General features: G+C 31.6%; 2 protein-coding genes across 3 annotated transcripts; both read right to left on the minus strand.

Annotated features, from left to right (window-relative positions):
* Positions 1-50: 50 nt before the first annotated feature.
* Positions 51-3,848, minus strand: LOC130903690 (ATP-dependent RNA helicase DDX42). The gene is made up of 11 exons (XM_057815919.1): positions 3,648-3,848; positions 3,314-3,516; positions 3,111-3,264; positions 2,834-3,059; positions 2,066-2,353; positions 1,795-2,009; positions 1,314-1,739; positions 981-1,097; positions 650-918; positions 274-457; positions 51-222 (listed from the first exon to the last, which is right to left on the minus strand). The coding sequence occupies exons 2-11, from the start codon at positions 3,484-3,486 to the stop codon at positions 154-156; spliced, it is 2,121 nt and encodes a 706-aa protein (XP_057671902.1). The 5' UTR covers positions 3,487-3,516; positions 3,648-3,848; the 3' UTR covers positions 51-153.
* A 1,508-nt stretch (positions 3,849-5,356) lies between these two features.
* Positions 5,357-18,350, minus strand: LOC130903693 (protein quick-to-court). Of its 2 annotated transcripts, XM_057815923.1 has the most exons (12): positions 17,899-18,350; positions 16,134-16,318; positions 15,130-15,373; positions 14,890-15,043; positions 14,662-14,734; positions 14,349-14,573; positions 11,961-12,135; positions 11,403-11,596; positions 9,652-9,826; positions 9,497-9,589; positions 9,119-9,208; positions 5,357-5,994 (listed from the first exon to the last, which is right to left on the minus strand). In XM_057815923.1, exons 2-12 carry the CDS (start codon positions 16,307-16,309, stop codon positions 5,797-5,799), a joined length of 1,797 nt encoding a protein of 598 aa, XP_057671906.1. In that variant the 5' UTR covers positions 16,310-16,318; positions 17,899-18,350; the 3' UTR covers positions 5,357-5,796. The 2 variants fall into 2 exon arrangements, with proteins under 2 accessions (XP_057671906.1, XP_057671907.1); XM_057815924.1 differs by lacking the exon at positions 9,119-9,208 and having other exon boundaries at positions 17,899-18,343.
* Positions 18,351-18,531: the final 181 nt, after the last annotated feature.

Raw genomic sequence — 18,531 nt, forward strand, 5'->3', positions numbered from 1 at the left:
AACCGTTCGACACAAAGGCTCAAGTATCAATACTTATGACGTAAAAACACTTTAATAAGACAGAAAAATTTAATTGAATTACTATTTATCTACAACTGATTATTAAAAAAAAGATCAATCGAATGTTTTTAATTAAATACCCCTAAAATTATCTTACTCCCATCTGGATTTCTTTCGAGTAGACGGAGGAGGTTTAGGTGGTTGATCTGAACTTGCTGTGAACTAAAAATATTTCATTACAATAAATTTGGATGAAAAAAAATATATACATACTTGGTTCATATATTGTGTTTTGAACGCCTGTTTCATCGCGGATAACCTATCAGTAGCTGGACCCCGAGCTTGTTGTTGAACTACTGGATTCGTACTACTTACAGATGCTGCATTTGATGACTTTTCTTTAAAACCCAAACCGATACCGCCTACGTTTGGATTGTAATCCTTCTTATTCCTAAACCTAAAAACATCCAACAATTTCGTTCAAATATGGACAAAAAGCGCGTTAGCTAATTATACGAGGCGTGTTTGTTAAATATATTGACCATAAAAGATCTCTGGCAGCTACAGCCAGTATAGAAGTGGGACACAATAGATTCTTTGGGTCGCGAAGTTATAAGATGAAATTTTAGAAGACTTATATTATACGAACCTTTGTTTTTTATACCATGAACTCTGTAACGCCAATTCCAAAACTTCAGGTGGAACTTCCTGATGTGCGGCTTCCAAATTTTTAACGATATGTCCGGCAAATTCTTTATCTTTAGCTGTGAGCAAAGTATAAGCGGTACCCTGCATTCCGGCACGACCGGTCCTACCAATTCTGTGGGTATGGGTATCGATATCTCTGGCTAAATCGTAATTCACAACTGTACGGACGTGGGGAATATCGAGACCTCTAGCGGCGACGTCGGTGGCTACCTGTAAAAGAATATTAAATAATTATTACAGTTTATTGAATGTTTTGTTTTACGTGAACTTACCAATAAAGAACATTCATTCTTCTTGAATGCAGTTATGACTTTGTTCCTTTCCAATTGTTCCATATCACCATGTAACAATAAACATTCAAACTCTTTGATTTTAATATCTCTAGCTACCTGCAATGGAAATAATTCCGTTTTTATTAAACTTTAGAATGTAAAATGATGTATCCAAAGCTGTTTTAAGTGAACCCCACTGTATTTTATAATATATTTTAATTCACAATGAAATATTATCCAGTATAACTGGTCCCCAAATTGAAAAAAAAATATTTTAAAACATTTTATGTAATAAATTGATAGTATTTTAATAAAAAAAAAAAACAATCTTACTAATTCGGCATCCAATTTTTTGGTAACAAAGACCAATACTGAACCAGCAGATAACAACTCAACTAATTTTCCGAATAACCATTCCCTTTTAGCCTCCTGGCTGGGTAAAAGTATAACGTGTTGTGTTACATCTTCATTAGCTTGCCCCGTAGTCCCTTGAGATATCTTTATGGGATTACTCAATGCGTCTTTAGCTAATTTTTCTATCCTTCTTCGAAATGTAGCAGAAAATAATAAAGTTTGACGATCGGGTCGTACGTGATTACAAACTGAACGAACTTGCGGTTCGAAACCTAATTCAAACATCCGATCAGCTTCATCTAGTACCAAAAATGTGACTCTTTGAAGATTGGTAGCTCCACCTTTTATGTGATCGATTATACGACCGGGGGTAGCTACTACAATTTCTGCACCTTCTTTTAAAGCCTGAAATATCGATTGTTGAGTAAGAAATGGTGTAAAGTGGCACAATAACACTTACCAAACTTTGTTCCCATTTAGATCCACCTCCGTAGGCACAGATAACTCTCAGATCATACACTTTAGCAAACTTCTTAGCCTCGTTATAAATCTGTATGGCCAATTCCCTAGTTGGTGCTAGGATCAAAGCAATAGGACCTTCTCCTTCTTCTACAGGTTTCTGGACGGACACATGTTTTATTAGGGGCCATAAGAATGCAGCAGTTTTTCCACTTCCTAAAATTTTTGTATAAAATTTTTTATGAAAAAAATAATGGAACATTATTATTTACCTGTATGAGCTATTCCAAGCACATCTCTTCCAAGCAAAGCACAAGGTACAGCTTGTGCTTGAATGGGAGTAGGAGAAGTATATTCGGCTTTTATAATAGCTTTCATTAACTTCTCCTCGAATCCAAAATGGGCGAATGAAGAAACCGGTTTAGGGGGATCGCTTCCAGACACAGAAATATCCAATGTTTTTCTCAATTCCTTAACTTTGTTATCATCTAGTTCTTTTATTTCAGGATGATCTTCGTAGAAGATCTTTTCAAAAGGTTTATAATCAATTTCTGAATGATCTGCGACAATACCACAATATTTTAAATAAATAAGAATGTTAAGAAGGAACTATCTTAAGGTGAAAATTAGGTTTTTTAACAGTACAACTCACTTAGAAAAAGTAGACTATATTGAAAATTCCGTGCCATCAAAAAATTATTTTCTCCAAATTTCGTGAAAAATAATTTTTGATCAAACTTCATCACAATAAGTTTTAAACTCAGCCCTAAACCTTTTTAAAACAATATAGAACAAACTTAGCACAACCTAGAACAACCATTAAAATATTCCTAACTCAAATGTGCATTGCCAACTTATTAGAAGTTATTATAACATTTAAATATACTAAATATAACAATGGGTATATCTATAGTACCTTATAGTGAGGAAGGACATCAGAAAAATAAAGAGATAAATAAATTAGAAGCTCCTGGGTACAAAATATAACAGATCAATTTTATGTGAGCAACAATTATTTAAAATAAAAGTATTATAAATACCTATTGGTGGTAAAGGATCGATTATTTTCTTCTTATCTGGTGCGATAGGATTTCCATCTTCATCATATTCTATATCTGGATAATCATCATCTATTGGTAATAGACCAGCATTAGGATTTTCTTCCATATATCTATAATAAGATTCTTCTATATCTTCTTCTTCCAAATCATTACGAATCCCTTGTGACTGATTTGCTTGGGTGTCCTGCTGAGACTCTTTCTGAACCTTCAAGTCTGATGTTAGTTTTAAAAAAATTAAAAATTAGTAATAATTTACCTGTTGTTCTATTCCTGCCATATAAGCATCTAAAGGATCGTCTTCTTCCTCGTCTGTTGTTTTTTTTTGCATCATTTCTAACCTAGTGGGACTACCTGGTGCTGGAATATAAGCCAATTCTGGTACTTGTTCCTCGTCATCTTCTTCGAAATACCTAAAATATTGTTTTAATGCATAGTCGGCGGTGGGTTATAGATACGTACTCGTCTTCAGTAGCTGCTCTTTTTCTGCTAGTACCTCCCCAAGCGGCTGAAAGTGCATTTTGGCTTATAGCATTCATTGTAGAGTAACCTTGTTTTGATACTCCACTGGATGGCGGTGGTACGGCATTGTGCCTTTTTGTATTTGAGTGAATATTTGCATAATTGAAAGCCATTTTTCTGCTGTATTCGTTTAATCAACGAACCTGGAATATAATTTCAATAAGTGTTACTTTCACAGTGTTTTTTGCTTCTAATATTTCATATTATGATAAAATCCAAAATTCAATTAAATAAAAATACGAATTTCATCAATAAATATATTTAATAAACATACTATATAATCTCAGCAGCTCGACAAACAATCAAATTTGACATTTGACATTCTTCTTTTAAAATTTGAGGTATATAAAGATCAGTGAGTAATCATTAAGTTCTTAAAAAAACAGCTGTGGTCATGACTATATTTTTTATTGAATAAAAGTAAATTATTATTCTTTACATCAGTTCTATCGAAGTTTTAGTTAACATATCCACTCCACTTAATGCCTACACCCGCAACTCCTGGAATCCAGCTCAAAAGACCATGGACGTTGTGGGCGAAAGTTAACGTGGAACGAACATCTTAAGCAATGTAGGATAACAATATGGCAGAACTTCCGAGAATTTATGATTGCGTTTACTAAAATACTTAATTGATTGTAGGTAAAATAGTATAATTTGAATAAAAAGTAATTTAACCACGATTACTCACTTAACCTCAGATTAAGAGGTCACAATAATATTTATTTTCATTCTTGACAATTCGCCATTTTGCACGGAGGACATACATAGGATTATCGAGATATCGATCGTTTCGGTTTAAAACTCGATTAATAAATTTGCCGCTGCTATTTGCGGGTGACGTTTACCGTTTGACATCTATTGACCCTAATCATCACGAAAATTATATAAAAATGTTTAAGAAATAAAAAGTTGAAGAAATATAGAATAGTTTGTAATGAAAGATGTTTTTATTATGAAGACATTATTCCCAAAGGATTTTTTTGGCTATTTGCCGTTTGACGTTCGTAGCAAATTCTACATCCTATTCATAAACTTGACGTTGCTGACGTTAACCTAAAAATTTTGTTATTCTTTTTTGTTTTGTTTTTGTTTTCGTGACATTTTTGTGTTTTTGTTTTTAATCCGGTATTTATGGACGATATTATGAAAAAAAAAACAGTTTTTTTATTGAAAACATTAGGCAAAATCACGTGACCAACGCAAACGGGCGTGATTGGCTCCCGCTACGTCCCTGATTATTCTTTTATTCCCATCTCTTTCCTAGTTTTCTGTAATTTCTATGAGTTATAACACATTAACTGCCAATCAACCAAGAAAAAATTTACACTTTTTTCAAAACCTACAAGTTCTACTCCTTTTAGTCATAACTTGGTATTTAAATAAGTATTTTTAGTTTACAGAGACCCTGTTTATGTCTTTTAAGATGAAACTTTGTTATCGATTGAGCCAACTTGATCATATTTTCTGACAGATCAACTGCTTTATGCATTTTCCTTCCTTGCATTACTCAATTATATAAGGTTGGCAACTACGTACTTTCGCTTTTCACTGATAGAGAGCGTTGCTTTATTTTTTGAATAACTTATATTAGTGCTGTACTTTGCCGTTTGTCACGTGATAACTGGTCACATTGACGTAACTTCAGAAGCAAGTATTGCATCATTTTTATTAAAGCTGTTAGTTGTGGGTTATTTGGAGTAAAGAAATGAACATTTTCGGTATATTTTACTTTTTTATTTAAGAAATAATGTCAAGTTTATGGTGCACGTGTCAGAATTGGGAAAATATATGTTTGATTTAATCTTTGTTATAAAAAAGTGTTTTATTTTATACTACAAAAATACCGAAATTACTTTGTTCGTTTTGTGGTTAGGGATTGTGATTAAACTAAGAAGTAAGACTCTCTAAGTTTAAAACGATTAGTTGTCAAAACCAAGACTCTTCAGGCATTCCTAGTTTCTTTGGAAAAAAAACCATATATATAGTTGTTGCAAATTTATTGAAAAAATTTTAACAAAATATATCGTTTCAGATCGATTAAACAATTATACCATTAACGTAGCATCCCATATATTTCAAAAAATGGATATATAAGTATTCTACACTGAGAAAAGTGTCGGAAATATAAAATTTTCTACTCAACATTAAATATAGTGCGAAAGGCTTAATACAATTAGCTCAGTCAAGGATACGTTTCACTTTATTCCACCGTAAACGACTTATTCGTTGAATGATTGAATCTAACAATTATCACCGGCACAGCCTTATTCTCAACTCGATTAACGATTACATATATCAGGCAAACACCGAAAATTAATTAAATTTTTATATCAAATTATCAATTATTAAAAAATCGTAACGATTTCATAAACATTTAAATTTTCAACTAGATTTTAGGCACTAAATATATATTCAAAGAATCAAGTTAATCTAGCTCGTTCTATAGTTGAAATTTCATTAGGAGTAAAACCTAATATACTTTGGATGGCCTTCAAATGACCTTGACTGTTTTCTTTATCTGTTAAAAAGTAATAGACAGCTGATTTGAGGAACTGCAGCGTTATCTCTGGATCTATTTTGTTTTTATTTTTAGCTTCGATTAGTTGCCTGTACATTGCCTAAAAATAAAAATTGTATAGATTTAATAGTTATTAGGGGTTGTGGACTGTAATTTGTAAAAACGTATACAAACTAATTTATAGGCGAAAACCACGTGCCACTAGATGGCGCTGAATTTCCCTTGTATAGCGGTGAACAATACAATCTGTAGTCTGATGCTGTTTTGTTTTTAGTGATTTTGGTGAGATTTTCTCTATTTTTGTAATTTCCGCTATTCCCTAAACGTGTTTGTGTGGTTAAAATAAAAAATTGTGTTTAAGGATCAGTCTAAAATTGAAGTTACCCTTTTTAAGGGTTAAAGGTACACAAGAATTTTATTGGCCACTAGAATGGGATTTTAAAAACCAGTACATTTGTTTCAATACAACTTTTACCACGTTTTTATTGTTTTCGAATTGTACCTTGTGGATATTTAGTTTTTTTATTTCCGATAAGTACTTTAAACGGGTACAATATTATAATATATAGACTAAAATTTCAAAAAAAACCTTTTATTGTTTATAAAACAACAAAACTAGCTCCATTGTTCACCTCTATTGAAAAGAAATTCAAAAGATGTCTTCGTAGTTTACGCAAATTGCAAAAATAAAGTTATATACTTGGTTAACAGTGATGTAAAAATTAATTACGATCATAATCTAATACAGAGAAAACTAATTGTGTCCATGTACACAAACCACCTATTTTATTGTTGCTGCACACAGATGGCCTAAGGTTAGATCATTTTTTTAATTCAAGTTCAGATCCCTAGATGGATCTGCTAGCATAACTATATATATAAAGTTGGCGCATTTCAGACAAGTTTAATGTTGGTAGACATTGTGCAGTTTCTCTTGATGACTCATTGTTGTTATATTCGTGTTTTGTGTCCTTTTGATTATGTGTAGTGTTAGCTGTGGTTAATTTTTCAAAATAACTTCCAATAATTGTTGAGTATAACAGTGAGAATCTATTAATGTGATGCATTTATTCCCAAATCCTCATAAGGACTTGAAATGTTTTAATAGATGGTTGCCAGCTATAAACAATACTAAATTAACTGTAAGGTATGTATTATGAAGTATTTTGATTTAAAATATAATAATTTTATTATTGCATCTAAATGTTCTTGATTTTAGGTCTCTTCTGTTTTAAAATTAGTTTTTTTTTAATAGTTTTTAAAAGAAAGATAAATTTAGACGTTTCGACATTTCTTTAAGTGTCGAAACGTCAAAATTTATTAAATATATCAAGAAATAAGAAATTGAAGAAATTTATAATTTTATTTCTACATTATTGAAAATACACACACGTTATGTTTGGATTATTATTGAAGGATTATCAGATTACTTTCCAAAGCATTCTTGTCTACATTTGTTCTCAAAATTTCATCTTTTGCGATATTATATCTTGAAAATATGCCATTTTGAAAAATATTATAAACCATCATTAATTTGAAAATTCATTAGTTCTGAGGTAAGCAGTATGAACTACATTCAAATAATTGAAATTATGCAAATTATGAATAAACTTTAAGTATTTTATGAAGTGTGTCATATTAGTAGTTCAAGGTCAATCAGAGCAATATGTGAAGAATTTTGTATACACAAATTGACTTTTTAAATGCTTATTTGATGTTTTGAAGCTGGCTATCAATTCGTGACCTCTGGAGGTAGTAACTATTATACTCAGACGGTTATTATATTTTGGTAATAAGACTTTTTATTTTATATACACAAAAACAACACATAATACATAAATGCAAACAACTGTCAAGCGAAACGTCAAAAGTCAAAACAAAGAGATACGGAGCAATCAGATTACTCAGATTTACATAAGCGAACGTAGTAAATTACAAGTCAAAGAACTACAGGAGTGTTGACGTCACATACCGCCATTGTTAGGGCAGGTCAGGGAACAAAGTTGACGATCGTATATATGTTTATTGATTTGTGATTTTTTCGTATTGATAAATTTCCACATCACCATCTTATACAACAATGAACTAATTACACACTTTTTAAATAAGAACACACACTACCACACGAACTTTGTTGGGAAAGTGAACTATAGCAATATGACGGCCGTGACGTCACGCTCCGGTTATCTATTGGTATTCTGACATGTTTGGCAGTGGCTAAGGTGCCGTCGCGCGTAGAAATTAAATTATGTAAATTTGAATATTTTAGTAAAAATTGTACTGGGCGATTAATGCATATCAATAAAAATATTTTGTTTCAACTTCTAATAATCCAGAAAATACAAATTATACATTTCATGCAATATTATCTGATCATGCATCTCATAAAAGTAAATAACAGAATAAAGCCTGCAAATCTACGACAAAATGGGGTTTTAGTCCAATAAAATTAGGATTTTGGTTTAAATTTAGATAATTTATTGTGTAAAAATGTTTACACACTGTTTACACTACCACTACACCAACACTCACAATTACACTGCCTGACGGGCGTTTCGATAACCAAGTTATCGTCTTCAGAGACTGTAGGTAAAAGGTTATCGTCTTCATATCCGTTATTTTTGTCGTACGATGCGCGGTTTACGAGATATTCGATAAAACGTGTTTTTCAAGATGGCGTCCCCCTGTGATGCCCACTTGGATTTACATTTTCAGGAGACATATTCCAAAAAAAAAATTCTTTCTCTAGAATTTTGCAAAATGAAAGTACCCGACGTGTTTTCATCGAGTAGCCAGATGCAGAACGACGATGGTTACGCTAATTCTATATCAATAAAGTATTTTTCATATACCCCTGGTATATATTTTCTTAATTTTAGGTCTATTGCAATAGTAACAAGTTTTTTTACTAGAAAATATTTTCTCATTTATACAATACACGAAAAACATTTAGGGTATTATAATTTTGATATACGGGGTGTGTAAGAATATATGAAAGGAATAATAATGAACATATCTGAATATCAACAACTTTTTCATAACGGAAACCTTGTAAGTAATATTCATGCAGCTTTAAATTAATCACAGTAGTGCTAAATAGATACCCAGCTAAAAATGTCCCAATTTTTAGTATCCCTTCACCATTTTTTTTTTCATTAATAATCGAGGACATTGTCAGCTACGGTATCAATTCAGGTGCAAAATTGTACGTCTCAGGTGATTACCTTTCTTGCACCAAGTACCCACAAAGAAAGTGCCTCTTTCGCACTCAAGAGTGGTTGTGAATTATTAGAAGTTGATGCATATTCAACGTCCTGAAAAAACGTATCAATTTAAGCACTTATAGAATATTAGTTTGTTAATGCAATGTACATTAGTTGTTAGAAAAACATTTTTTTCATGTTTCGTTTGCTAAATATTAAAAAAAATACAACTCGTTAAATAATGGATTGTAGCAAATGGGAAAGATAAAATGGGTAATTTTGGGGGGTAAATTCAAAGCAAACAATCATTTTGAGTGACGAAATTGCAAACTGACACATTTTATACAAAATAAGCAGATTTTCAGATACAACCGATAAGAAATAGTCTTTTATACTTACCCGTATATTTTCCAGCTCGTTTCTTGTCACTTGTAGTTCTTTTAATAATTCAGGAACTGACACACGACTAGGATGTTGAGCCAATTCGACTATCTATTAAAGATTTAAAAAAAAATGATTTTTTTAACATTAGAATTGATTTTACAGTGCATTACTTTGTTATGATGCTTTACTAGCTCTTCACTTCTATTTAGAAGTTCTTCTGATTTAGCAGTCTTTGCAGTTTCGGCGATCTGTTCTTCGAGCTTCTTACTAGCTTCTTCTAATTGATGTTCTAGCTCTTTTATCCTTTCTTTGGCCTCTTCTAGTTCAGGAACAAGTTGCCAGTACCTGTATGATTAAGTGATGTTATACCGAAACCTGATTGATTTCTTATTATCTACAGTACAGCATCGATTATCCGGATATCATGTTTTTCTTATTTATTTATAAAGGTGCAATAATAGACCCTGTCTCTTGCTTATTGACTATTTATTATTATAAACTGAATTCACTGCGCTACATAAAATTATTTATATATCTAGATCCATAAAAAAACAGCAAATAGAATTTACAAAACACCACAAATTATGCAAAATACAGCACTATATGTTTAAGGATACTGATGAAAGAAATCAGACATTTTCTGTTGCTTAAAACTACTACAAACACGTTTTTTGCAGCTAAATTCCTTAGTCTTCTTTTTTAGAAACAAAAGCTGAATGGTGTCACACTCAGTTTGACGCTCTAGCCACTTCATAGCTTTTTCCAAACAAGAAGACACCTCATGGTGGGTTGGAATTTCGTTTTCTACTTGCTTCTTCGATGATTTCTCTTATTTAATCACTTGCTTGTGGTTCTTCAGGGTCATCTGGATCTGTATCACAATTTTTTTTGCAAAACTCGTGGCCTAAGACACAGTTTATTCCATGATGTTTCAAGTGTGGTGTCATTTACGGATGTCCAAGCATCCTCCGCCATGTAGACGGCGTCTTTTGGATTTAATTTCTTGTAATTGATTCTTCACCATTCTCCAGATCTAGAAGCAGGATTTGAAGCTATTACTTTCTGTAGAAACATTTAAATGTTTCTAACACACCCTGGTCTATGGGTTGTAGGAGTGACTGCCATCATGTGAGCTCAAAATAATGTCTGATTGGTGAGTTAGTGCATTATCTATGAGTAAGAGCACTTTGTATACAACGGGAAGCTTGATTATGCACTTAAAACATCTAGGCTGCTTTGCTTTCCCCAGAATAAGCAACAGGAGCCCGTGATCACCAGTAGAGTTAGCCCAAACCATGGATGTAATGCGGGCCTTGCTGTCTTTGTTCCCAGACGCTGTAGGAAACAAGGGACTTGGTTGGCAGCTTTTCCCAGTTGAGACCTGTTTCGTCCACGTTGTAAATGTTCTTGAGTTCAAAATTACCAAAACCAACCAACCTAAATCCTGAACTGCAACGTACGTTACCATGGCGAAATGAAAGTTAGAACATCCCATGCGAAAATTCATCAAAACCTAGCATGCGGACGTCCTGATGACGGGTATTGGGATAATTGATGCTCTACTGTATTTCCAAAAATTCCCTTTAACCAGTTGACAAAACATTTTTAATTTGTTAATATTTATGCCAAAACATTAATCAAAATTATTATATTGGATCAGTAAAATCACCAATCAGCTGATTATTTCATTATATTTAAAGAGTTTCTTTTAAGGATATCATTTGTTTGACATATTCTAACCATTACCGTGAATTAAAGACAAAATACTAATTGTGCCCTGAGTATCTACCTTGCATTTCCAACAAAAAATCTTATCTCTGATATATTCATACTTTAAATCCCAAATACCACTTCAACTTCCCTATTTATAAACATTAAACAAAATAAAAACTTTTCTTAAAAATAAACATTTCCAACTAACCTGTCGTTAATTTCGCTTATCCTCTGTAGGAGTTCCTCAACTTTTTCGTTGTGTTTTTGCTTCAATTGTAAAGATTCTTCTTCGTGTGTTCTAACCAATTCTTGAAACCTCCTTTCGTATTCCTCTATGATTCTTTTATGTTCCTGATCTTCTTCTGTCGAAGTCGCTTTTTCTAATTTCCTCAAACTACTAGGCTAGAGTTTTGAATACGATTATATAAGAAATATTTTCCTCAGTCAAAAATATGAATTCTATAGTGTCTAAGCCGATTCATAAACTCGACTTTCCTTTTTCCGTTTGCTGTTACAAAATTAAAAACATTGAAATGCATACCATTCATGGTTGCCGTTTGACGTCGGCATCTACGTTATTTTGCTTAATGCTCCCAATAAATAAAAACTCTTCGTTATTATTCATAATATAGTTCATAAATACCGGATTACAAACAAAAATATCACGAAAACAGAAAGCATTAACACGTCAAAAATTATAACTAAATTTTTAGGTTAAAGGTTAACGTCAAGTTTATGAATCTTCTTTTTGTAAATGGAAACTTACCGATTTACATTCTTCTGATTCTTTAGAATATACGGACGAACTTGTACAGTCTTCGAAATTGCCCGAATCCGTAAAAGAACCGTTAAGTTCATTTGGTACATGATTCCTAACCCCATCGATAGTTTCTTCCGGAGTTGTCTCATTACTGTTATTCTCTCTAACAGTAATGGCATCACTGCGAATTATATTAACAAGATTTTAGATTTTCCTCGTAATTTCATTATTTACCAGTTTATATTCATTGGAAATCAATAAAAATATTGGAATGTTTACTATACACTCAACAATAATGATTGGTTTATAATAACGAAACGACCTTTTTCTCAGTGTACCTACACTTGAAATAAATAAACCAACAACACGCAGAAAATACAGGTTATGTTCGTTTTACTACAATCTCGTTATTCTTTTCCCAGTTAAAAGTCTTTAATTTAAGGTTTTATAGAAAGTAGTAGAGAAAATATTTTAGTTTTCAAACATCCCTCCATATAATATAAATAGAAATTTTCGTGTTTATAGTTTGATTTTGTCCATTTCTATGCTTGTTACGTCATAATTTAGTTGTTTGGTTCATTATTTTTCATATAATCATGAAAATGGTTGGGAAAGTAAAAGGCAACGGCACTATTTTAGTTTTCAAACACCCTCCGTATAATTTGTATAAAAATAATCTTTCTACTAGAATAATCTACTTTTTACTTTATCGTTTAGTTGCTAAGTTCATTATATTTCATATAATCAGTAGAATAGTTGAGAAAGTGAAACGCAATTTTAGTTTTCAAACACCCCTCGTATAATTTGTATTAAAATTATTGTTTTTATATTTTGTTTTCGTTCATTTTATACTTGTTACGTCATCGAAATGCCCTTGTTTGTTTAATTTGCGTTTCAGGCGGCTTGCCAGTTGCCTTAGATGCATACTTCAATTCCTTAATGAAAATATTGTGCAGTATTGCCAAAATTATCAAATTTTGCTTTAAATCATAATAAAAAATTCTTTCTTTTGTTTTTATGATCAAAAAACCATTGCTGCGAAGGATAAAATATTTTTTTAATAATTAAAAAAATGTGAATACACGTTCACAATCTTATATATTAAATCGATAACTAATGATAAATTGTTCAAACATTATTGCTATAATAAGACCATATGACTCAAAAACAAATCAAATCTGTAAATGTATTTGACCAAATTATAAATATTGGAGTTTATTATATAATAATGATCAAATTATGTGTCGTTTGGCAACACCGGTCTCAGGACTGGATGTGAGTGAGAGAAAACTACTTCTATAAATTTGAATGCTACAATTATCTACAACATTGCCACATCCAGAGAAATAAAATAAATACATTGTAACACTAAAAAAGTTTATCAAATTATTCAAAAGAAATATCGTAAAGACAATTATGAAATTGCATGTAATCACAGACTAATAACACAAGAGACCAAATTGTTAACATTTCTAGAGTGAGCCATCATTGACCCTTCCACTTTCTATGATGTAACAACCTTAGCCACAGTGTAGCCAAATTCACAAACAGTATAAGTATATAGAGAAAAAATAAAATAGAAACAATTTAGTATCATTTACAATAAACTAATAAAAACAAGTGATTTAATTTGATTTTGTTGAGTTGATATTGAAATTAAACCATTCATTATAAAATAAAAAATTCATTTTATGAATTATTCGAACGAGATTTTTATATTAAGATAAAAAGAAACATGACAACACTGTTTAGAATTTTACGCTAGGTGGTGGCTGAATACGCGATAACGAAGGAATTTATTTCTTGCGGCGTTGCCTTCCAGAAACAGTACATCTATAATAATTTTTTCAACTATTTGGTTATTTTGATATGTATCTGTGATTTAGCTCGAAAAAAATTTTAATTATCAAAAAATTATGATTCGTGGTGGTGTAGTTTGTGGTAAAGTGGATCATTAATTTCAACTTTTCTCATGTAAGTGTGGTTATGTTTTATGTCAGACGCCATTGGCGGTCCATTTTTTTGTTACTACGTATTTTTGGAATATTTTGTTGCCTTACATCTCTATTTAACTATTAGTACTAGTTTCTTGAATATTTGTGTTTACCATAAAAAATAAAAAGTCTGTTCCTCATAAAAATTAATAACTATTAATATTTATAGGAAATTAATTCGATAAAAATATTGTGTTATTAGGTTTGTGTATGTAATCGACAAAAATATTTATTGCGCGGTTGCCAGTGTAAATAAATTTCACTAGAAATCAAGATTTATAAATTTATGTTACAGTGAAACATTTTTTTTTACATTGTTGCCAATTTAGATATTTTCATTAAGAAATAAAGAAAAATTACGAGAACATTGATTTATGTAAGTTAATTTTTTTGTACTCACCTCGAATTTGATTTGTCTTCTGGTGAACTCAACGCGGCTTTATATAATCTTAATTCAACTACTTCTTTGGTTAATTTCAAAATATCACTATCTTTCTCCTCCAAATCTTTCTGGGCTTGTTGCAGAAGATATTTGAGTTTTTTCACTTGTTTTTGAGCTCTTTGAGTCGGCGTCAGGTAGTCATCGCCTACAGCTCCCGAATGTTGGTTACAATGAAACACATACCTACAGAAGAAAATAAAAAAAAAACCTTTTCAACCTGGAAGAACCAATTTCACAGTTTTTTTTATTGCCAAATTCTTCAGATCCTTACTTCATGCTTCGTCCTGAAAAAGTCGTACCATTCCAAGCCACACTCGAATGATCACAAGACCCCACGCTGCTCCCTAATAACAATACGTAAAATCAAATGCGAACTATCAACAGGAATACCATAAAACTATATGAGAGAATACCACAGATCTAAAAATCATCAGAGCAGGAAGATGGAAACGATTGTAGAGTTAAAACACGAGGGTTCCTAATTGCGTATCTTACTCACCTATACTGGTAATACTTTCGTTGTCCCAATTATCGATGGCACCAGTGGAATAAATCCTCGAATCTGCTGAAATTTGACGATTCGGAGAAGATGTAACTAATGAAGGCGATTTGGAAGTATTGTTGCCTTGTCTAGCATTAGATAAAGACAAGGACTATAAAAAAAACATCATCTAGTTAACTACGCAATAAAAAAATTAATATAAATATACCAAAAAGATCGAATTGTTTCGATACTCACCAGACTTCTCACTCTACTCGGAGATTCGGGTGTAGTACCATTTTTAAAAACGTCCACGGGACTTCTATGTCCGATTTTCATATTTTCCGGTCTCTTAGTTCCATTTTGCACCCCCCTATCGCTCCTATCCATGAACGATCGCCCCCGTTTCAAATGAGGGTTCGACGATGACTGGTGCGTCGTTTCGGCCGAAGAAAATCGATTGCAGTGACGATCTCTGTTCGCTACGACTTTCTGATCGGGGCTAATAGTACAGTTAAATAATAAAAATATTAGTCATCGGCAAACTTTTAACACATCACTCAAAAGTCGTGAGACTAACTAATAAAAACACATTTTTTTTTGTCAAAAATCGATTCTATTCATCAATCCACAACCTTCCCAGCTGACTGTTGTGTCTTTGGACGCTTCGGTCGTGGTTCAACGCCTGCAATCGACTCAAATGATGATCTTTTCGATTCCAGATTGAAATGATGGATCCATTGTCACATATCGACGCAAAAAATATGATTTATTACGTGTAAACATAGCCAAACACTGCTCTGAATCATCAAAACGTTGTTGTTTTTGATCGACGTGAGTAAACGCGGCATCCATTTTGTAAAAAGCTTTCTCATGGCCTCAGCTATCTCAGGGAATTTCAATTTACAATTAGATATAACCAATTTGTATACTTTTTCGATGTTTATTAGGAGAAACCATTTCAATTAGACTACCAGAACGTTCACTATCATCGACCACGTTTAAATTCATCAAATAACTTTTTCACTAATCGAAATGTCATGAAATTTTACTTTTGAAACTCGGTACTTCATAAACGTCATATGGATTTGACAATGGCAGCGCCATCTTTGTGTCAGTCACACGACTTATATAAAACGATATTTATCGTAAAAATAATATCAATAAAAATATATTCTATTACTATAAAATAATTGAGTTGATTAAAATTTTTTAATATTTTTTTATATGAATTTGTAGTAACATCGAATATTGTTACTTACTTTTCCTGGACTATAACGTTACCATCATCACGACGTCTAGAGCTTGACGTAAAGTTGAACGATTTCTCACCTTTTAAACGAAGACTGTTGTGTCTACGCAACGGAGTCGGACTAGCAGGGATAGGGATTTTAGTTTTCGAATTTTCGGGTATTTTCGTAAACATTGTTGCACTCATTATGATTCTCTAAAAACAATAACTACTATCCAGAACGGTTTTTGAAAGGAATTAACCTCAAAATTTTATAATAAGTATATCTACTTGTCATTCTGTGCAACGTTGCCGTTGTACATAAACTTAAAAACAACTTAGGGAAATAGTTAATACGTATATAACTTCTATTCTAAAAGACTATAAAACAACTATATATACATTTTTTAAATTAAATAAGAATTAATTATTTAAAACTTACATTGTGTCTTCTATTATGGTGAAAAAATAAAGGTACGTAATCGTTCATATCAACAAGTGAGTTTGTAGTAGATTCAAAACGTGTTTGTTTACTGTTTTTTTTTTGTAATTTTAAGAAAAAGAAAATAAACTTTATTCAACGTATTATTAGAATGAATTTGTTTGCCAACAAATCACGAAGTATACAGGACCGGTTTAGTTATTGAAAGAAATTCACAAAACTGTTTTTATACATTTGACCTTGAACTATTACTGGAATTCTACATAATTTTTCTAACCAAATTCAAATGATAGTGAATAAAAGCATGCGCAAATAAATTTTGAAATCTTTTCATTATAATTAATTGAAAATACTTGAAACTTATGAATATGAAGTCATTATACATTCCGATCATAAAAAGTTCAGTGATCAGAATCTAATTTTTTTTTTCAAATAAAATATTAACCTACTTTTAAATAAACCTGACACCATTATTTAGAAAGTGAAAATCGAATATATACGTCCGGATTCATAACATTATATATACGAGGTGCGATTAAAAAATACGATAAATTATTTATTTTAACAAAAATTGGAAAAATCTTTTATATGGTTAAAAATAAGCTTATCTAAACGTGAAACTTTCGTCTGCTTTGTCGTGACCTTCTCAAGGTCAGGAAAATTGTTTAAGGGAAGAGATACAAGTCACATAGTACTAAATCTGGGAACGCGATAGTCAGTTAGTGTTCGAATACTTTCGAACCAATATGACTAATGACGGATCGCGTTGTCGTGACGGAGAACAAAGCTTCAGTGATGAGACCGATTTTCTATCATCTTTTCACTCAGAAAAGTCATTTTTCAGGGTATCTGCAACTATAACCTAAACTAGAAAAGTGAGGTTATGTTTTTGACGTTCGGTGCGTAAAAAGTAGAAAGTTTGTTAACTTCGACGTCAATAGCGCGTACAAGTACAATCATTACGTGAGTTATCACAGTTTTTCAATTATTTCAACTATTTTTGACATTTATGAACGTCTAGAGGGCGTCGTGCTCGCTTTTATTTGACAGTTATGTACAGCTTTACACCTCTATTATAGTATATTGTTATTACAATCGACTATAGAGGTCGAAAAGTCGCGAAAAAATAACAAGATCAAATATAACGTCATATAACTAAATTGGTACACCCTGTATACTTATTATTTTGGTGGCAATACTAATCAACTGATCTGAAAATTAGAAAAAAAAAATTAATTTGATAAATTAACTTCATTCAAAATTCCAGCCTCTCTTTGTATATAAAATATTTTCATTATTATGTGGTATATTATAAATATTTTGCTTAATCTTTTTATATATTAAATATACTCACGTAATAACGTTATTTTTGTATTTTTTTGTCATCTAGTTCAATACGCTGCCACCAATAAAAGTCTCCTAATAATTCACATCAACACTGCAACTATCACGAAACATATTGATAAATAAATGGAAAAAATTGTGAACGTGGACTGTGTTTCAGAACGATAACCACCGCGATTTGACATAATACTATAAAATTACGTTACGCTCCGTAGATTCAAGTCTTTGTGCATTGGTACCACCATGCTACAAATGTTCTATTACCAGTAGCGGACGCACGAACTTCTTAAGTAATTATATTGCGCTAACGAGTTTTTTTTTTTTTTATAATGAATCGATTTCAGACGTTGCGAAATTTTCTTATTTCGACATTTTGTTTATCGTATATCTAGTTGAACTAAATGAAATGGAATTGATAACGGATATTATTACAACTGAATATTGTTATCTCTATTTAGATAATTAGGTAGTAAGCTATGTTTGGTTGATAAACTCAAATGTGTTTACACATATTTTCGGAATTATTTATTGCCATTTTTAAACGTATTTTGCACTAACATAACGATTTATATCGAAATCATGATAGTTGAATCCCTTTGAGATGATTTGGCAACGTTTCATTGCGACCCTTTGACATATTTTG

Source organism: Diorhabda carinulata, chromosome 2, assembly GCF_026250575.1.
Source record: "Diorhabda carinulata isolate Delta chromosome 2, icDioCari1.1, whole genome shotgun sequence".
Lineage (NCBI taxonomy): Eukaryota > Metazoa > Arthropoda > Insecta > Coleoptera > Chrysomelidae > Diorhabda > Diorhabda carinulata.